General features: G+C 47.4%; 1 protein-coding gene across 1 annotated transcript; it reads right to left on the reverse strand.

The window, feature by feature from the left end:
* Window positions 1-15431: 15431 nt before the first annotated feature.
* On the reverse strand, window positions 15432-17955 carry LOC109737988 (cyclin-P4-1). The gene is made up of 2 exons (XM_020297094.4): window positions 17434-17955; window positions 15432-15953 (listed from the first exon to the last, which is right to left on the reverse strand). The coding sequence occupies exons 1-2, from the start codon at window positions 17787-17789 to the stop codon at window positions 15644-15646; spliced, it is 666 nt and encodes a 221-aa protein (XP_020152683.1). The 5' UTR covers window positions 17790-17955; the 3' UTR covers window positions 15432-15643.
* Window positions 17956-22297: the final 4342 nt, after the last annotated feature.

The raw sequence follows: 22297 nt of genomic DNA on the forward strand, positions 1-22297 counted from the left end.
CTAAGGTGCTCATGGATGGAGGCAGCAGCATCAACATCCTCTATTATGAGACTTTCCGTCGTATGGGATTGATTGATAAGAACCTCAGCCAGTCAAACACTATTTTCCATGGTGTGGTACCTGGTAAGTCGGCTTATCCAGTCGGCAAGATCGAGTTGGAAGTGGCCTTTGGAGACGAGCACAACTACAGGGTGGAAAAATTGACCTTTGAGGTGGTCAAGATAAGAAGCCTGTATCATGCCATATTTGGGCGGCCGGCTTACGCCAAGTTCATGGCACGGCCATGTTACGTGTATCTGCAGCTCAAGATGCCGGGTCTCAATGGGACCATTACGGTTCATGGCAGCCGGAAGGTAGCCTTGGAGTGTGAGGAAGGCGATGCAGCTTATGCAGAGTCTGTTTGTGCAACAGAGGAGTTAAAATTTTACAAGGACAATGTTGACCCAACAGATATGACCTCTCTGAAAAAGCCAACTACGGAGCACGAGCCAGCAATGAAATTTAAGTCAGCTGAGGAGACTAAACTTGTTGATTTTGTTCCAGGTGATTCATCTCGGCAGTTTAGCATCAGTGCCAATCTGGATCCAAAATAGGAAAGCGCGCTCATCGAGTTCATCCGTGAGAATAGGGACATTTTTGCATGGAAACCTTCTGACATGCCAGGTGTACCTAGAGAACTCGCTGAGCACACTCTCAATGTTGATCCGAAATTTAAGGCGGTCAGGCAATTCCTTCGGCGGTTTAATGAAGAGAGGTGAAAACCTATTGGTGAAGAGGTGGCTCAGCTCTTGGCGGCCGGGTTTATTGTTGAAGTCTTCCACCCAGAGTGGTTAGCTAACCCGGTGCTCGTGCTCAAGAAGAACAGCACCTGGCGGATGTGTGTGGACTACATGGACTTAAACAAGGCGTGTCCGGCTGATCCTTTTGCCCTTCCCCGTATTGATCAAATCATTGATGCCACGGTGGGTTGTGAGCGCTTAAGCTTCTTGGATGCTTATTCCGGATATCATCGGATTAAAATGGCAGTTAAGGACCAGGAGAAGACGGCGTTCATCACTCCCTTTGGAGCCTTCTGCTATGTATCTATGCCCTTTGGACTCAAGAGTGCACAGGCGACTTATCAGCGTTGCGTGCAGAATTGTCTTCATAACCAGATTGGGCGCAATGTTCATGCTTATGTGGATGACATTGTGGTCAAATCCAGGAAGGAGGAAACTTTGATAGATGATCTGAGGGAAACCTTTGATAATCTCCGGGTCTACAAGATGATGCTTAACCCGGCCAAGTGTGTCTTTGGTGTTCCTGCAGGCAAGCTCTTGGGTTTCTTGGTTACTAACAGAGGCATTGAAGCTAACCCGGAGAAGATCAAGGCCATCACCTCCTTGGCTAAGCCGGCGTGTATAAACGACGTCCAGCGCCTGGCGGGTCATATCGCTGCTTTAAGCCGTTTTATAAGCCGTTTGGGGGAGAAGGCCATGCCATTATATCAGTTGATGAAGAAAACTGATGACTTTGTCTGGAATGATGCAGCTAATACTGCTTTTGAGGATTTGAAGAGACAGCTGGCCGAGCCCCCAGTCCTTGCTGCTCCGGTTGACAAGGAGCCTTTATTGCTGTATGTGGCTGCTAACACACGAGCCGTCAGTGTGGCTGTGGTGGTGGAGCGCAAGGAGGAGGGTAAGGAGCATCCGGTTCAGCGGCTGGTTTATTATGTCAGCGAAGTGCTCATCGAGTCCAAACAGCGGTATCCACATTGGCAGAAGCTTGTTTATGGTGTGTTCATGGTGAGCCGGAAGCTTAAGCATTATTTCCAGGGTCATCCCATCACTGTGGTCAGTTCTGCCCCTCTTGGAGATATCATTCAAAACAGAGAGGCCACCGGGAGAGTGGCTAAGTGGACTATAGAGCTCGGACCTCATGGTCTGAAATATGTGCCACGCACTGCTGTTAAATCTCAGGCTTTGGTGGATTTCATCAATGATTGGACGGAGTTACAAGTGCCCGAACAAAAGCCGGACAACACATACTAGACTATTCACTTCGATGGGTCCAGGCAATTGGAGGGCTCAGGGGCTGGAGTCGTATTGGCTTCCCCTAAAGGTGACAAGTTTCATTATGTGCTACAATTGATGTTTCCTTGCACCAACAATGCAGCTGAATACGAGGCCTTGCTCCACGGTCTTCGGATGGCTAAGGAGATGAGCTTGAGCCGGGTAAGGTGCTTCGGCGACTCAGACTTGGTGGCTCAACAAGTATCAGGAAAGTGGGACTCCAAGGATCCTCTCATGGCGGCTTATCGCCGTGAAGTTGATGCCATTGCTGGGCACTTTCAGGGTTACCAAGTAGAGCACATCGATCGCAGGAAGAACGAGGCGGCTGATGCTTTAAGCCGGCTGGGCTCTCAGCGAAAACCAGTGCCGCCTAATACTTTCCTGGACGTCCTGTATAACCCTTCTGTTAAGTTGCCTACAGAGGAAGACTTGGCTGTCCCTGACCCGGAGGCACGACTGGTGGCGGCTCTCCACATCATACCGGACTGGACAGTGCCTTATTTGGCTTACATGACCCGGGGAGATTTGCTTGAGGATGAAACTTTGGCCAGACAAATAACCCGGCGGTCTAAGTTAATGGTTGTCATCAATGGTGAGTTGCATCGCCGTAGTGTTACGGGAGCGTTCCAGCGTTGTGTCTCCCCTGAGGAAGGCCAAGAGATCTTGCGCGAGATTCATGAAGGGGATTGTGGCCATCACGCCGGCTCAAAGTCTCTTGTGGCCAAGGCCTTTCGTCATGGTTTTTATTGGCTGACGGCTCATGCTGATGCGGAGGACTTGGTCAGTAAATGTGATGGTTGCCAAAGGTTCTCGCGACGGGCTCATGTGCCGGCTCAGGAGCTGAGGATGATCCCAATTACTTGGCCCTTTGCGGTCTGGGGGCTTGATATGGTTGGGCCTTTTAAAAGGTCCAAGGATAAGAAGACCCACCTCTTGGTGGCAGTTGACAAATTTACCAAGTGGGTTGAAGCGGAGCCAGTTAGCAAGTGTGATGCAGCCACGGCGGTTCAATTTATGAAAAAGGTGATTTTTCGCTTTGGCTTTCCGCACAGAATTATAACTGACAATGGTACCAATCTATCCAAAGGCGCCATGGAGGAGTTTTGTCAACGAGAGCATATCCGACTTGATGTTTCATTAGTGGCTCATCCTCAATCCAATGGTCAAGCTGAGAGGGCTAATCAGGAGATTCTGAAGGGCATCAAGCCCCGGCTTTTGGTCCCTTTGCAACGGACGCCGGGTTGTTTGGTGGAGGAGTTGCCCTCCGTGTTATGGAGCATCAACACTACTCCTAACAGGTCTATAGGTTTCACGCCTTTCTTCATGGTTTATGGGGCAGAAGCAGTTCTCCCCAGTGACATCCGTCATGATTCGCCTCGAGTGGCGGCTTATGTTGAGGCGGATAATGAACAGGCGCGCCAAGACGCTCTTGACTTGTTGGACGAACAGCGTGATGTGGCGGCAGCTCGCTCAGCAATTTACCAACAAGACCTGCGCCGTTATCATAGTCGCCGGGTTAAATCCCGGGTCTTCCAGGAAGGCGATCTCGTGCTCCGTCTCATCCAAGATCGAACAGATGCGCACAAGCTATCCCCGCCTTGGGAAGGGCCCTTTGTGGTCAGCAAGAATTTGCACAACGGGTCATATTACCTCATTGACATTCGGGATCACAAAGATTCACGTAAGTCGGAGGAAGAGACCCGTCGGCCATGGAACATAGCTCAGCTTCGTCCTTATTACACTTGAGCCACCGGCTCTCATAATGTACATATTTCCCTAAAACCATGTATATATTATGATAAGCAATAAAGCAGGACCTCTGCCCTTTTTTCTCCTCCAAATGTGAACGTGTTAGATCACATGATAACTTAAAGGAGGATCCGGCTTATGATCGTATTCGAATCTAGCCGTATGCAATAAGGTCACTTGGGGGCTTCCTGTTCAAACATAGGTCGTATTCGAACCAAAGAGAACATAGCTGTCGGTATCCATTTGATTGGCAAAGTGCCGAGCTCATTGGGGAGTTTTCTTTGATCATATCTGAATCATAGTTCAACCCCCTTTGGGAACCGACGTGGGTCGTATTCGAATCAGTGTCGTTAAACAATTCTTGAAGTCATTTGGGGGCTTCCTGTTCAAACATGGGTCGTATTCGAACCAAAGAGAACATAGCTGTCGGTACCCTTTTGATTGGCATCGCCACACCCACTGGAGGCTATATGATCGCATTCGAATCCTAGCATAACCCCTTTGGGACGGGTCTCTGGTCGTATTCGAACTGGAAGCCCCTAAGTTTTTCTGATTTATAGCAAGTTCTTCTGATTATTTCAAGTATGCACGGCGGGTCTCACTTTGCCGGCTTAACTTTGATTTACCGTGCCAGTCGAATACAATCGGCGTTACTAAGACTGGTAAACCGGCATTGAGGTACCAACCTTATTGCCCGGGTTATATAAGCCGGAAGTGTGCTTGCAGGCCGGTCAGTGTGTTATTACGGGTATATTAAGGACATAATTGAGGACCAGTCTTTTGTTGATTCATATTCTGGGTTATGTGTCTAAAAATATGATTCTCAGTGCGGTAAGCCGCCTAGAGACTTGTGATTTGTCTTTCTATGCAGGATAGTTAAAGGCACCTATTTGAGCTTAAGGAAAGTAAATGATCAATTATGACCCGGAGAAGTATAAAGGAGACAACTTCAATGGAATTCAGCATTCAACGTGTGCACAATGGCACGACAAAGTTAAAGTGTTGGTCCTATTCTATTACAAGACTCATCGAGTCCAAAAGGGTGAAGCATTGTTTAATAAGCCGCCTGCAGAGTTACGATGCTTGCTGGGTTGAAGATTCCGGTTCATCCCTCTCCTCTCCTCCGGCTGTTCCCAAGACCTGGAAAGTTGACGACTTCCAGTCAATGCCGCTCAGAGCTTCAAATTGAGCTTCCTTGTCAATTAACCCGGCCGGGTCAATTTCCGGGGCAAAGGTGTGCTTACGAGTCGGCGGGACTAAGCTGATGGCTTCGTAACGCGGCGTGGGGATCTTCTGATTTTCGGCATCGTAACCCGGCTGGTACTTGGTCAGATCCGTGTCATTTCCAATCAGGGTAGCCACTGGGCGTACGATCTTCACGCAGGCTGCGAAGTCCTTTTGGTCGAAAGAGGTGCCGTCTTCCTTCAAGCTGGGATAGCCAAGGGCAATGTCCGCCGGGTCTAGTTCTGGAAGGAACGCCTTGGCCCGGCTTAGAGCAGCTATGGCGCCGGCTCTTGCAGAGGCCCGCCGCAGCTCTTGGACACGTTGAGGAAGGACGGCAAGCCGGCGAAGAACTTCTGCCAGGTGAGTCGGCACCTCATTGGATAGGGCCACCACGTCCAAGGCGCGCTGTGACCTGGTGTCGAGTTGCTCCACCAGGGTGTACACGGCCTTCAACTTGGTCACCACACTTTGGTTGAGGTTGGCGCTTCTGGGACCTGTGTAACAGAGTAAGATAAGCCGCCGGCAATGATGGGTTATGAGACATAAAAATTATAAACTGGACGAAAGCCGGTGGAATGAGTTACCGAAGATTGTGGCAACCATCTGGGACACTTGGCGTTTTAAGCCGGAGAGTTCGGCGGTCTTCTCTGTCAGAGCCTTCTCCTCCTGTTCGGCCCGGTTCACCAGAGTAGCCTTCTCTTCGGCCCAAGCTTTCCGTTCAGCGTCAAAGTCCGTCTTCAGCTTTTCTTGCGCAGCAATACTGGACACAAATTTGGCATTGGCCTTCCAGGTCTCAGTTTCTTGCGTCTTCAGGCGGGTCTTCAGATCGGCGATGTCAGCTTCAAACTTCTTGCAAGCAGCCTGCATAATTTCCGGGTTATAGGATGAACAGTTATTATGCAATTTTAAAGTCCCAAGCGTTTTACAAGCAAAGACACTTGGCACTTGGGGGCTAATGCATATCGAACGTTTCTATTTACAAATTACCGGTTCATGGAAGTAAGCCAGAGCTTAAGTCTACAACATATTCAATCATAAGTTGTCGACTTGGGGGCTAGTATGGTAAAGATAACTATGCAGTAAGCAAGAAGAGTGGTACCTCAGACTTCCGCTGAATCTGATTCACCATGTCGATCTCTAAGTCCCGGCTCTTGTGCACCTGACTGACATAGCCGGAGACAATCTCTCCGATGTTCAGATTGGCGTAGTCGGTGAGGTCCAGATTAGCCCGGCGGCGCCCTAGCAACTCCTCCTTGGCGGAGCACTTGGCCAGCGCAGTAGGTCTCCCCGGCTCAACAAACTCCATCCGGGTGATTACCACGTCCGGGTCATTGACCGGGTGAGCCAGACTGGAGGTCTCCGGGTTAGCAGAAGCTTCTTGAGGTTCTTGAGCTGAAGGGGCAGTGGCAACTGGCGGTTCTTGAGCTGCAACCTCCGGTTCAGGCAAGTCCGGCTCTTCGACCGGCTTGTTCTTTTTCGCCCTCTTGCTGAGCTTTGCCTGGGCACTGAAAAGACAAAAAGATTAGTACAAAAGTATGAGTAAAGATAAAGCACAGCAAGAGATGATCATCATTACCCGGGTACGGTCTTGAAAGCCGGCAGATTTGACTGCATCGACTCACCAGAGGAAGGAGACGTTTCCTGATAATTTGAATCAGAAGAATTGAGAGGTTCACGTATAACACCCGCCAGATGATGAAAAGGATATAAGTTGGAAATAACCTCGGTCCGGCGCTTCCTTGATGCCTCAGGTAAGCCGGAGGAGAGGTCAGCATCCTTGTTGGTCCGGGTGTGCCGCCGGTTCTCATGAATCTGTTGCTTCAAAAGAAATTGAGGATCTTGATAAGCTAAAGGATGTGAAAATCTTACTTTCCGGGTTACCCTTCGGACTTTCAGCCTTGGCAAGGGCTCCGAGTCGGAGGAAAGTGTCATTACCTCTTCAACCACCGGGTTACTTGCTCCGGTGTCATCCTGTTGATGAACGGTATTGATAGGGTGGACAGAAATAAACAAGACATACAACAAGAGCTTACAGGTTCAAGGGTTACCTCTGACTCGGAGCTGTCGCTTAGTTGCATCAGCTCTGAAGCAGTAGGCCTACTTCCCTTCTTGCGGGGAGCGGCTCTCTTGGCGGTTTTCTTCGATTTCCTGGCCTTCTTGGCCGCCTCATGGTCATACTTGACCTTCCAGAATTTATCATCAGCCTGAAAAATACAATGACGATTTCTTAAGGATCAGATGAAAGTTATCTACAGAAGAGAATAAGATGTTCAGGTCAACGGCTTACCGCCGGGGCCGGGTTGGTCTTGCAGAAGGGGCTTAAGCCGGTCCTCCTGCAGTCTGCCAAGCTCTCGTTCAAGAGAGCCTTGGTCATGTCCTCAGCAACGTCTTCAGAAAGATTGTTGCGGCTGTGTCTCAGGGGGTCATCCTTTCGGCCCGTGTACTCACACATTAAGCCGGGGCGGCGGCTCAATGGGATCACCCGCCAGGAGATCCAGACTCGGACCAGGTCAATTCCATTGAGACCATTGCCCAGGAGAGCCTTGATCTTGTTAATGGTGGGGAGCAGAGGTTGGCACTCCGCTTGAGTCAGTTTGTCTGACAGAGGGTGTGTTGGTTCCAGACGCGAGGGGCGAAAGCCGGGCAGCGGACTCTCGTCAGCCGGCGACGTGTCTTGGCAGTAGAACCACGTCTGGTTCCAGTCCTTTGGGTGGCTTGGCGGCTCGGCGTAAGGGAAGAGGCAGTCTCTCCGTCGCTGAATGGAGATTCCGCCGAGTTCCAAACTTGACCTGTTGGCGCACTCGTTCTGGCGGTTCAGGTAGAAGAGCTCTCTGAAAAGCAGCAGGTTGGGCTCTTCTCCGAGGTAGACTTCGCAGAACACTTGGAAGTTGCATATATTTGACACCGAATTGGGTCCTATATCTTGTGGCCGCAGGTCAAAGAAATTCAGTACATCTCTGAAGAACTTTGAGCCGGGCGGTGCGAAGCCCCGGCTCATGTGATCCTCAAAAATCACTACCTCCCCGTCCTTTGGCTGTGGTCTCTCCTCTGACGGGTCAGGGGCACGGTAGGACATGACGTCCTTCTTAGGGAGGTAACCCGACTTTACAAAATCCGCTAAGGTCTCGTCGGTGACATTGGACCTCATCCAATTGCAAGTGATGGATGCTTTAGGAGCTTTGGGAGGCATGGTGAAAGTCGGAAGCCTATGATAAAAGGGAATTATGTCCGATTTAATTATAAGCCGGAGGAAATTTACAGTTCAATGTTAAAGTGGTGGCTCTTGGAGGGGACTAATGACATATATCTAGGTGCGTCGGGTTATCTAAGCCGCCCGAGGTATTGAGAATAATTCGATTGTCTACGACCTTGTCACAGATGAGCCGGAAAATTTTATGGCGCATGGTCTCCTTTGAGCCGGAAGGTTCTACGGCGCGTGGCTTCTTTAAGCCGGAAATGTAAACCTCCATGACTCAACGGGTGCAGTTTTTTTACTAAGTGTGGTGAAAACAGGTTTCACACATTGCAGTAAATAATTTGGATCAAAATGGTCGGTTAAAAGGAAAGTTTCTAGACCTAAAAACAGATGCAAAGGGAGTTCTTGGGCTCGAATGGAGCCTTTATGCAGTGAAAAGAGATCTATTTGCATTTGAAATGGGTGCTAAACAGCCGCCGCGTTGGTTCTATACTATCTTAAGATCAAGAAGAGGCAGTAAAAATGAAAACTATCAAGAACTCGTGGGCGACGGCGAAGAACGCGGAAGAACAGCAGGAGCTTAACGTAGATCTATTCTACGAGGAGTAAGGAACTTACAGATGCAGATGTGCTGCGAGAGTTCGCCGAGTTTCTCTGGACGGTTCAGGGTGATGCAGCGGCCAAGGTCGATGAGGACGCGGAGCTCTGTTGCGGCGGCGGCGGCGGCGGAGCTCGAGTAGCACGGGAGCAGCGAGAGGAAGAGGACGACAGAAGGGGGAGAATGGAAAGACCCGAGGGTCGGGCTATTTATAAGGCCAGACTCATAAGTGGGCGCGAGAAACGAGGAGGCCACGGCGCGGTTATCTCGCTCGAGAGGCGCCTCGATTTTCGGGATGGCAGTAAAGGTAAGATCCGTTGCGGATCTGGTGGAATAAAAAATGGACTTAATGGAAGATGACGTCACGGCGGATCACCCGGAGTCCAGAGGATGACGTCACGCCGGGTTATGGCCTTCACACAATTGTAAGCCGGAGATTTTCTGTCGAAAGAATTGAAGATTGACATGAGCCGGCTCAAATCAATCTGGGGCCTAATGTTGAGGATATAGACCTTAGAGTCACCCGCCAGGAGGGGCCGGGTTACTCATAATGGTCATCGGCAGAAGCCCGGCGCCAAGCTTAAAGACGGTGGGCCAAAGATGGGCTTAAAGACCCGGATATGGCTTAAGGCCCGTAGTTACAACCATCATTATGGTAGAACTTGTAGTGTAAGGCAAGAATAGTTGAGAGTCCGAGCCGGACACTCTTATGAGCCGGCCGGGACTCTGAGAGCTGCTGGGCGTCAGCCTCCCTATATAAAGGGACGACCCGGCAGCGGTTTAGGGACAAGAAAGATCTCATCGAGAGCCAGGCATAGCAGTTAAGCTCCCTGGTCATCGAAACCCTAATCAATACCACCTCAACTGGACGTAGGCTTTTACCTTCACCGTAAGGGGCCGAACCAGTATAAACCCTCATGTTCCTTGTCCCATTAACCCCTTCAAGCTTCCTAGCGGCGATGGCTCCACGACTAAGTCCTAGCTTGAGGACATCTGCCGTGACAATTCCACGACAGAGATGGTTCGTGAGATACGAGATATTGGTTCATCAGTATTCTAGTAGTATCATATCATGCTTAGTTATTGCTTCCACATCATAGTAGTTGTCGATAACTTAACCTGTTAATGCTATGTTGTTGTTTTGCCTTGATGCTTTTGGTTGTTGTGAGCTTGCAAGTACATTCAATGTACTGACCTAGCATGTCATGCCAGATTGCAGGTGATGCCGTGAGTGATTGCTTGTCGAGGTTACTGATCGTGCGAGCTAGACCGTCTCCCAGCCAGAGTCCCTATCGAGTGGAGTTCACTACCATCGTCATTGTTCCGCTGCTAGAAGTTATTCCGCTACTACGAGTTGTTCCGCTGCTAGCATAGAACTACCTTAGCAGGCGTACTGTCGCCGTGCTGATGTGATATTTTGTAACATCAGACCTTTGTACCATTATCCTTTGTAATAAGAGCTGATTTGTTCTATGTCAAACAGTGCCGTATTCTAGAAGACTTGATCTCTGGGCTGGAATACGGGGTGTTCTGGTTCCTCTGAGCCGGGGTGCCACATCACCTATATATAATTTATCGGTATTACCCGGTAAACCCCGAAACCCTTTCGATGACCCCGAACACTTTCGATTCCTCTCGAAACTATTTCAAATATTAATGAAACGATTTTATAAATATTTTCTCATTACTCCTGTCCTACTAACACTCAACAGATCATGATTACCTTAAGCTTGTGACCATGTAGGTTCGGTAAAATATAGACATGAACAAAACCTCTTTTGTTCAATGACCGATGACAGAACCGTAGACGTCCATATCGATCCCTATGAGTACAGGAATGACATTCGACTGAACCCTTGGTTATCATGTGTTATTCCCTTTGCTTCTCAATACTTTACAAAACACGAGGTGAGATACATCGGTATCCACTTGAGTCATACACACGCTCACTATACTGGTCTCCTCGGTACCGGTTTTGTTCTTCTTTCTCATTGACATGTTCCAACATCCATGTGAGACCCTGAGACCCTCCATGATGTCGGGAAGGGGAGTTTGTTGGGCTATGTCCCTCCACATGGAGGTGTGTTGGCAGCCCAACATTAGCCCATAAGTCCAACACATGCCACCCGTTGACCTTTGTTGCATCCAACAATTGTGAGTGCTTCCTAGTGAGGGGAGTAGAGAAGAAAACACTAGCACTCCAACCCTGCTGCGTGGTTGCTGCCATTTTCATGAGAGTGAGAGAACACACAAAAAACACAATACCTGTGAGAGAGAGGAAGAAGAAGTGGAGATTCTGTCCAGATTTGCTGCATCTGACTAGACAATGTTCAAACTGGTGATTGGAGGCTCAAATGTGATTGGATTGACCCCAAACTTGGTGAGGTCATTCCTTAGTTTGAGTACTCGGATCTGTAATCTGGTTTAAGTATTGGGTCAGTGGAGCATCAGATTTGAGTGTGGTTTTGTCAGCTCGGACTGCTGCAGTTTCAGAAAAGAGTAGTTTGGGAGACGAACAGTTTGGGTAGGCAAACGGTGTCCAATTGAGCTAAAACTTTGAGGGGATCTCAGGAACTCTTGTGTCTACTTGTCTGCCAAATTTGGTGTTGTTTGGTTTAGCGGTTTAAGATCAGTTTATAAAATACTAAAGGAGATAGAAGCTGTGTAAACTTTGCTTTGCTGAAATCTTGCCTCTTATGGTTGTTGTTGCTCTTTCCGGTTGGCAACATGGTTAGCGTGTTGTAAATCTCTTTGGAGGGTCTAGAGAAGGCTTTGTACTCACCATTCTCATATTTGAAGTTTGTGGACTAGTCGGTCCACAACCGTGGTTGTTTACTCGTCAAGTTGAGGAGAATTTTCCACGTTAAATTCTGTGTCACATGTGCATGTTGTTTGTGCTATTTCACTGCTTGTTGGTGGAAGCTGTCCTCAAAGTTCACTACACGTGAAGGAGGATGTTTAGTGTGCATATTTGCCGTGTCGGTAAATTTGTGCATCACAATGTTGCTGTTCAGCTCCAACATACGGTCCGGCCGGCCAACCTAATTAAATCAAGATAATTCATTAATTAAGGGCAAAAGATCAAATTACCCTTTTAACTTTTTTTGCAGGAGGGGGTGCTAAAACCATAAATATTTGAATAGAATTGGTGGGAGTTGCTCAAATTTGAGCACAATGAGTGTTTTGAGGTGTAACTTCTCAAAATTTTGAGGAAAATGGTTGGTTGTGGTCTGAGTCTAACTCCTTGAAACAGAAAATCTGAAGGAGGTAGAACTTTTTGAGGGAAGAGCTAGAAATTCTTCTAAGTTAAAGCCTTTTGAGGGAAGAGCTAGAGATTCTAATTGCCACACCATGTAGTAGCAAAGAGAACAAAATGATCCAATAATATACTCCCTCCGTTCCTAAATATTTGTCTTTTTAGAGATTTCAAATGGACTACTACATACGGATGTATATAGACATATTTTAAAGTGTAGATTCACTCATTTTACTTCGTATGTAGTCACTTGTTGCAATCTCTAGAAAGATAAATATTTAGGAACGGAGGGAGTACATGTCACTTGTGGACTAGAGCACATCACACACCTTGTATTCAACTCCCTCACAGTCCGTCTGCACTCTTGTTGTGTCCACCTTTGTCACCTAAACAAGCTATATACCAGAGGAACCAAACAGCAGCACATCACACCGAGGAAGCTCGCGTACTCTGCTCGGCGGAGCAACATGACCCTGTACATGTACGCACTCACACAGTGCCTCTAACCACCTACGCAGCCAGCTGCTGCTGAGTACTGCTGTTGCTGCTGGTGGTGGCGCTAGAGCCATCGTCTTCAGAGAGGCAGCAGTGCATCCTGCTGCCTGGAGCGGCGGCAGCGGCAATAGGCGGAAAGAAGGGGCTCGGGCTCCAGCTCCAGGCAGAGCATCTCGGACTGGAGGATGGCACAGTAGCGGCCGAACGTCTCCGGCGACACATTGAGGTCGAAGCCGACGCCGAAGAGGAAGTCCACCTCGAGGTAGTTCATCTCCGGCAGGCTGATCCCGCCCACCTTGGCGAAGTAGGGGTTGTTGTAGCATCTGCGAGATCAGCAAGGCACCATATGTTAACATGTTACGTGCTTGTATCAGGATTCAGATCATATGGTATCTATATACATATCATGTTAAGTCTTTTTCTTTTTGTGAAATCAAGACTGGCAGTGGCAGTAGGCCACCAAACATTTGTGCAGTGCAGAGCAAACCAAATTGGCCGAAGCGGCACACACACCAAATCAGTTATTCAGAATCCATCTTAAAAACAGTCACAACTTTAGAATGTCAAATCGTCCGAGGAGAGCACAACCCACCTCGGTCACCTCTCGCACCGTCTTTTTGCTCTATAAATACACCGAAAATCCAAAAACCTAGGGGAGTCGACGAAACACAATTCCAGCCGCCGCAAGTTTCAGAAACACCAGATCCAATCTAGACACCATCACGGAGGGGTTCATCATCCTCATTCGTGCCTCACCGATGATGCGTGAGTAGTTCATTGTAGACCTTCTGGTCCGTAGTTAGTAGCTAGATGGCTTCCTCTCTCTCTTTTGATTCTGAGTACAATGCTTTCTTGGAGATCTATTTGATGTAACTCTTTTTGTGTTGTGTTTGTTGGGATCCGATGAACTTTGAATTTATGGTCAGATCTATTTTATCCATGAAAGTTATTTGAGTTTTGATCTCTTATATGCATGATTACTTATAGGCTCGTATTTCTTCTTTAAATCTTTGATTTAGTTAGGCTAACTAAATCGATTTTTCTTGCCATGGGAAGAGGTGCTTTGTGATGGGTTCGAACTTATGGTGGTCAATTCCAGTGACAGAAGGGGACATAACACGTATGTATCGTTGCTATTAAGGATAATAAGATGGTGTCTATTCCTACATGAATAGATCTTGTCTACATCATGTCATCGTTCTTATTGCATTACTCTGTTTCTCCATGAACTTAATACACTAGATGCATGCTGGATAGCGGTCGATGTGTGGAGTAATAGTAGTACATGCAGACAGGAGTCGATCTACTAATCTTGGACGTGATGCCTATATAATGATCTATGCCTGAATATCATCATAACTATTTGAGGTTCTATCAATTGCCCAACAGTAATTTGTTTACCCGCCATATGCTATTTTTCTCGAGAGAAGCTACTAGTGAAATCTACGGCCCCGGATCTATTCTTTATCATATTTGCCTTCGACATCTATTTTTATTGCTTTTATTTTCAAATCTATTATTCCAAAAACCCAAAAATACCTTACTGCAATTTTTTGTTATTTATTTTATCTCGCGTTCCCACGAGATCTATTTATCCAATCTACTACAATTTTATCTACTCCCTTCGTCCCATAATATAAAAGTGTTTTTGACACTGCACTAGTGTAAAAAACGCTCTTATATTATGGGACGGAGGGAGTATCTTTTACCCGAGAGGGATTGACAACCCCTCTTACGCGTCGGGTTGCAAGTATTTGTTCTTTGTGTGCAGGAGCTGTTTACATGGTGTTGCATGGTTCTCCTACTGGTTCGATAACATTGGTCTCATCACTGAGGAAAATACCTACCGTAGCTGTGCTGCATCATCCCCTCCTCTTTGGGGAAATACTGACGTAGTTCAAGCCGCATCAGCCACCGCTGCTGGTAGAACCAATCTACCCTCCTCGTCGAGCCCCTAACCCCAAGGCCGCGAAGACAGGCAAGCTATCCCCCTGGTCAGCCCGAGGATCTAGAGCGATCGGAGGTGAGGGGTAGAAGCAGAGGACGGTAGGGAAGACTCAACGCCGGCTGGACGCCAGCGGAGTAGGTAAACCCTAGTCGCCATTGGCGGGTAGGGTAGGCTGCTCCTCATTGGGTACGACACTCCGAAAAGACCCAAAAATCCATCTCTGCACCCGATCTAAAGTAAATTTTTTTTCAAAAAAATACTAAAAATTTCAAAAAACAATCTGATTTTATTTTTTGCATGGAAGATGTTCGAGTTTGTGATGTCCGGGCAGACATCTGAGGACTCATGGCAAAAAAGAGGAAATCGGCGTGAACAATACGTGACAGTAAACTTACTCACATAGCCGTATTTTGTCTTTTTTGTTTCACGCTCCTGGAATGTCCAAACTCCATCAAATTTTGCACGAACATCACACACACGGGCATCTTGCTTTCCAAAAAAAAAAATCAGTTTTTTATATATTTTTTTATCTATTTTTAGTGATTTTTGGATTTTGCCCGGGCTCAGCCGGGGAGCAGAAACGCTCCTCTCCAAAAGACCTAATTACCCTTTTTTAACTCTTTCCTGGGGGAGGGACTAAAACCCTAAATATTTGAGCAGAATTGGTGGGAGCTGCTCAAATTTGAACACAATGAGTGTTCTGAGGTGTAACTCCTCAAAATTTTGAGGAAAATGATTAGTCGTGGTCCGAGTCTAACTCCTTAAAACAGAGAATTTGAAGGAAGAACTAGAAATTCTTTCAAGGAGTTAAAGCTTTTTGAGGGAAGAGCTAGAGAATCTAATTGCCCCACCATGTAGCAAAGGGAAGAAAATGATCCAACATTCCAACAATATACATGTCACCTGCGGACTATAGCACATCACACACCTTGTATTCAACTCCCCTCAGTCTGCCTGCACTTTTGCAGTGTCCACCTCTGTCACCTAAACAAGCTATACATACCTCAGGAACCAAACAGCAGCACATCACACCGAGGAAGCTCCGCGTACTCTGCTCGGCCGAGCAACATGACCCTGTACATGTACGCACCCACACAGTGTACTGTATATGTACGCCTCTAGCCACCTACGCAGCCAGCTGCTGCTGCTGAGTACTGTTGCTACTGCTGGTGGTGGCGCTAGTGCCATCGTCTTCAGAGAGGCAGCAGTGCATCCTGCTGCCTGGAGCGGCGGCGACGGCGGTAGGCGGAAGAAGGGACTCCGGCTCCAGCTCCAGGCAAAGCATCTCCGACTGGAGGATGGCGCAGTAGTGGCCGAACGTCTCCGGAGACACGTTCAGGTCGAAGCCGACGCCGAAGAGGAAGTCCACCTCGAGGTAGTTCATCTCCGGCAGGCTGATCCCACCCACCTTGGCGAAGTAGGCGTTGTTGTAGCATCTGCGAGATCAGCAAGGCACCATATGTTAACATGTTACGTGCCTGTATCAGGATTCAGATCATATGGTATCTATCTATACCAATCATGTTAAATCCTTTTCTTTTTGAGAAATCAAGACTGGCAGTGGCAGTAGGCTACCAAACATTAGTGCAGTGCAGAGCAAACCAAATATGACAGAGAGGCACACGCCAAATCAATTATTCAGAATCCACCTTAAAAACAGTCAAATCTTTAGAATGTCAAATCGTCCAAACTAAGAATAACCATAGTGATTGTGTCAAGGAAGAAATATGCAACCAATCATCAATTGGGTAATGATTCCAGGAAAAGGACAGATAGGGCTTGATGCTCTTGGCAGGAGGGAGTTGGAACAGGTAGTGTGCATCCATCAGCAAGGGCCAAGTTGCCACCGTCCTATCATATGGCAAGTACTTGACAGTGAATTAAATTCCAAAAAGAGAGAAAAGGTTGCTGAAAGGGAGGGGGGCCTCTATCTTAAATCTTGGCTTGGGTCCCCCCAAGGTGCAAATGTGGTTGGAACATGGTTGGAAGGAGCAGCACTGCAGCAGGGCCACCATTGCCTCTTTGTTTGCAGGTATAATTTTGCCCACACCACATACATCACCCCATGAGCAGATAATACTCTACTCTGCTTGGTGTTTGGTGTGCTGGCAGCCTGGCATGGGCAGATGACATAACGAAAATTCTCCAAATGCAAATCGATAGGAGTAGTATTTTCTTTTGATAGTGGGTGCAGGCTTCGACTGCCTGTACTTGTTAGGATTTAGGGAAGGGGTTGTTGGGTTCTGCTTCTTAAAGAATGCTCTCTGCAAATGCAAAATACGTGATCTGGATTCCACAATTAGATGTCGATCTTATCCCATCAGAGCCTTCTATGAACAACGACTCAACAAATTGTCTGCAGTGGCTCTATAGAACATGCAACACTGACACGATTAGTAGTTAGTTTAGCACCAACTTGAACGGCAGAGAAGCAGACTAATCAGCCCCTTTGCAATCCCAAAGTTGTGTTGACATGCTAGATTGATTAAGGTCCCCAGCTATTAACTGGTTGACAGTGATATTTTGTCAAGCACACAAAGAAGCAAAAGATAAGAGTTTGCGATAATGCTTGCCCTAAAAAATCAAGCGGATAAAGCTGCCAGGCTTGAGCACAAAAGAACAAAATTTATATGAGAATCAAGCTATCTCTGCACTACATCTTGATTCAAGGGAATAAGAACAGTGCCCACACACCAATTGAGTCTTCCTAAAATTATTTTTGTCATCCTAAATACTAGTAGCCTGGTCTAGAGAATTCCACCTGTTTCTGATCCAATTCTCTGCTGTAAGGTGGGCATTAGCAGACAGAGGACCAACTGGCCTCAAGAACACATAACTTCCCAAACAAACTAGGAACTCGATCGTACACGCGCCAGTCATACTCGTGATCAGGGGGTGAGGTGCAGGCGAACTTACATGTCATCCATGAACTTGACGGCGGAGAGCACGGTGGTGATGAGGAGGCGGTGCACGCTGTAGGAGTCCACGGCGAGGGCGCGGCGGCGGCGCAGGAGGCGGTCGAGGTAGATGTAACCCACGACGAAGCACGCGGGGCTGCAGCCCGCGAACCGCGCGATGCGCGCCATGTACGCGCGCACGGAGATGCCGGGCTTCGTCATCGCCCGGAACGCCGACCCTGACGCCGGTTCCAGCGCTCCCGGCCCCGTCGCCGCGTCGTTGCGCTCCGTTACGCGCTCCAGGAGCGCGGAGAGGACGCCCACCACCCGCGGCATGTCCGTTGCCGGTAGATCCTCCTCCTCAGCACTGCCCATGCTGGCTTCTCGAATCTCGATCGCCGGCTCCCTTGGATGCTGTGCGCCTGTGTATGTGTACGCCTGAGTTTTCGCGGCTGGACTTCATGGAGAGTTGAAGATTTCGTTATATAGGATGTTGGGGAGGAAGGTAGTGAAATGTCGCACCATGATGTTGAGAAAATCCTCATACAAATTAATCAAAGAAAAACACTACAAAATAAACCGAGTATGTTAACAATAACCATGAGGGCACTATTGAACATCTCACCGCCAAAAAAAGCACATGAGAGGCCGGGCCACCATAATAAGACGCAACCAAGGCCGCTCACGACGAGCGAACACGCGCCACTTGGAAGACCCAATTGAACTTTGTAGCACCAATACCATCAAACTGTTGTCGAAGAGTACCCTCTGCCCTCTCGCTCCGGATCGAGGAGCGTCAATCTATCAACGTAGAAATGACAAACGAGGACTATGTCACATGTAAAGGAAAGGCGCAGGCGAGGCCACTAGCCACCGAAACCAAGGCGTTGTTGCTTAGAGCTCCCAACCACCCCAAACATGCTACCGCGACTGGAAGGTACCCACACTAACCAACGACTCCCCCAAAAGGGTCAAGATGCGAAGATCGTCTCCCGGAACGAACAAGGGCTTTCACCCTGAGCATTGGCAAAAGGGGGAGACCAGGCGTCCCCCAAGAGCAACGCGACACTTGCAAGCATCGTCGTCGTTAGCCCAAGGCTCAAAGCTCTCGCTCGGCCCCTCCAGCAGACCTCGCCAAGGGTATTCAAGACACCAGACCCACCATGACAATAGACCCACTACAACGACTGAGGACTCCGAATCTAGATCAGATCTTGGCCTCTACCAAGGGCGACAACATAGCCAGGATCACCCACCGCAGCCCTCTCACCATCCACTTGGCCTACGGAGCAACCAATACCACTGCCACGGAGCTCGCCGGAGAGCCCAGTGCCACGTCTCAAATGTCTTTACTTTTCTAAACTCTTTGATATTTGTTTTGTCCACTAACTTGAATAGCTAGAATAAAAACTTACAAGACTTGCGTTGTTTTCAGCAGATTTTCCCTGTTGCTATTTTTTATGCAGAAAAGGTCCCAAATTTTTTTTTTTGAAAGTATTAGAAGAAAGAAGCCACAGAACCACAAGAGCTGGCCAGGGGTGGCCCACAGCCACCATGCTGCATAGGCAAGGGTAGAATGCATCGGGCCCATAGGCACCGCCTCTCATGTCTATTTCGCCCATATAAGCCCCTAACCTAAAACCGCGACACAAATTTTTGTCATTTTTCTTCGAGGCGGAGCCACCCCCTTCTCTGACTTCTTCTTGAAGGGCTTTCTGGAGGCTGATCTGGCCTCTGGAGAGGGGGTTCTTTCACTCATGTGTGAGTCGTTTCTCTGTAGGCACATTAGGCGGATGGGAATTTGATGAGATTCTTTATGTAATAATTGTCATAATTGTTTGGTTTTGATGCTTGGTTGTGGCACCCCGGCTCACAGGGACCGGAACACCCAATATTCCAGCCCAGAAATCAAGTCTTTTGGAATACGACACTGCTTGGCATAGAACAAAACAACTCTTTATTACAAATGACATGGGTACAAGGGTCTGATATTACAAAGGTTACGTCGGCACGGCGACACTACGCCTACTCAGGTAGTTCTATGCTAGCAGTGGAACAACAATGAAGGTGATCCTAGTGCAGGGACTCCGGCTGGGACACATCCTAGCCCGCAAACTCGGAATCCTCGACAAGCAATCGCGACATGACCTACAATCTGGCATAACACGCCAGGTGAGTACTTTTAATGTACTCGCAAGCTTAAAGCAACCAAAGCAATCAAGACAAACAACAACATAACATTTACAGGTTAATTATTGAAGATGAGCATGATACTACTAGAACAATTAGGACAGTGAGCATGGCATATACATGTTACTCAGGATATGAACATGATGATAATGCATGAGTGGGAGTCAATGTTTAAGGTCTCATGGACCAACTTACTCTTCTCGGAGGTTATCTCGTAACCACCATAGGTATCAATCTTACTTACCACCGTGATCATCACGCGATCACCTCATGGTCAACCAACATCGGTATCAACGATACCATCGTGAAAATTGCATGACCACATAAAGATCAACCAACTTCTTTCCTCACGGAACCGGGATTGTTTATTATTCAGGTTTTTATTATTGTTGACCCATAGTGTGACCTACTATGAACTGTGTCCATGGCGCGGCTATCGATAGTTTATACACTCTGCATAGGTTAGTACACTGTACCCACACCACAGAACTCATGGCCTCGTGCTCCCATTCGGGTGGACCAACGAAAACCAATCTATTGCATGACACTCTCCTCGCCACTCCGACAAACTCCCCTTTGGGCTATGTCATGGGTGGCCCTGATGCCAACTATTGACATCCGCCAACTTTGTGGCCGGCGACCGTCGTGGCAAAACTAAAACAAAACGGTCCCAAACAGGGACATTGGATCCATAGAACTCAGGCACACAAGGTTATCGCTGCCTACCGGACTAGGGTAGCACGCGCACATAACCTTCCCTAGTTGGAGGCACCGACGAGAAGGCCTCACTGATAACCCACAAGTATAGGGGATTGATGACCCACAAGTATAGGGGATCTATTGTAGTCCTTTCTATAAGTAAGAGTGTCGAACCAACGAGGAGCAAAAGGAAATGACAAGCGGTTTTTTGCAAGGTATTCTCTGCAAGCACTAAAATTATCAGTAACAGATAGTTGTGTGATAAGATAATTCGTGTAAACAAGGTGCAGCAAGATGTTCCAACCCTTTTTGTAGCAAAGGACAAGCCTAGACAAACTCTTATATAAAGCAAAGCGCTCCCGAGGACACATGGGAATTGTTGTCAAGCTAGTTTTTATCATGCTCATATGATTCGCGTTTGTAACTTTGATAATTTGATATGTGGGAGGACCGGTGCTTGGGTGCTTCCCTTCCCTGGACAAGCCTCCCACTTATGATTAACCCCTCTCGCAAGCATCTGCAACTACGAAAGAAGAATTAAGATAAATCTAACCATAGCATGAAACATATGGATCCAAATCAGCCCCCTACAAAGCAACACATAAACTAGGGTTTAAGCTTCTTTCACTCTAGCAACCCATCATCTACTTATTACTTCCCAATGCCTTCCCCTAGGCCCAAACAATGGTGAAGTGTCATGTAGTCGACGTTCACATAACACCACTAGAGGAAAGACAACATACATCTCATCAAAATATCGAACGAATACCAAATTCACATGATTACTTATAACAAGACTTCTCCCATGTCCTCAGGAACAAACGTAAATACTCACAAAGCATATTCATGTTCATAATCAGAGGAGTATTAATTATCATTAAGGATCTGAACATATGATCTTCCACCAAATAAACCAACTAGCATCAACTACAAGGATTAATCAACACTACTAGCAACCCACATGTACCAATCTGAGGTTTTGAGACAGAGACCGGATACAAGAGATGAACTAGGGTTTGAGAGGAGATGGTGCTGGTCAAGATGTGGATGGAGATTTGCCCCCACTCCATGAGAGGATCATTGGTGATGATGATGGCGATGATTTCTCCCTCCCGGAAGGAAGTGTCCCCGGTAGAACAGCTCCGCCGGAGCCCTAGATTGGTTCTGCGTAGGTTCCGCCTCGACACGACGGCGCTTCGTCCCGAAAGATTCCTTTTGATTTTTTCTAGGTCAAAACACACCATATAGCAGAAGATGGGCGTCGGGGGCTTGCCAAGGGGCCCACAAGACCGGAGGGTGCGCCCCCATCCTTGTGGATGGCAGGTGGCCCCCCTCTGGTGCTTTCTTCACCTAATATTTTTTATATATTCCAAAAATAGTCTCCGTGAAGTTTCAGGACTTTTGGAGTTGTGCAGAATAGGTCTCTAACATTTGCTCCTTTCTAGTCCAGAATTCCAGCTGCCGGCATTCTCCCTCTTCATGTAAACCTTATAAAATAAGAGAGAATATGCATAAGTATTGTGATATAATGTGTAATAACAGCCCATAATGCAATAAATATCAACATAAAAGCATGATGCAACATGGACGTATCAACTCCCCCAAGCTTAGACCTCGCTTGTCCTCAAGCGAAAGCCGATATCGAAAAATATGTCCACATGTTTAGAGATATAGGTGTCGATAAAAATAAAATATGGACATGAGGGCATCATGATCGTCTTTAGAATAGCAACATATATTGCCATATAATTTCTTATGCTAGAGTAACAATTCATTCACATGGTAAAGTATGAATCAGAAACTTTATCGAAAACTAACAAACTATGATCTCAGTCATTGAACCAATTGCAATTTATCATAACATCGGAAAGAGTCAATATAAGAGCTTTTTAGCATGTCCACATACTCAACTACCATCTAGTCTTTTAGAATTGCTAACACTCACGCGATACTTATGGGTACAAAATTTCAATCGGACACAAAGAAAGATAGGG

Source organism: Aegilops tauschii, chromosome 2 (genome assembly GCF_002575655.3).
Source record: "Aegilops tauschii subsp. strangulata cultivar AL8/78 chromosome 2, Aet v6.0, whole genome shotgun sequence".
NCBI lineage: Eukaryota > Viridiplantae > Streptophyta > Magnoliopsida > Poales > Poaceae > Aegilops > Aegilops tauschii.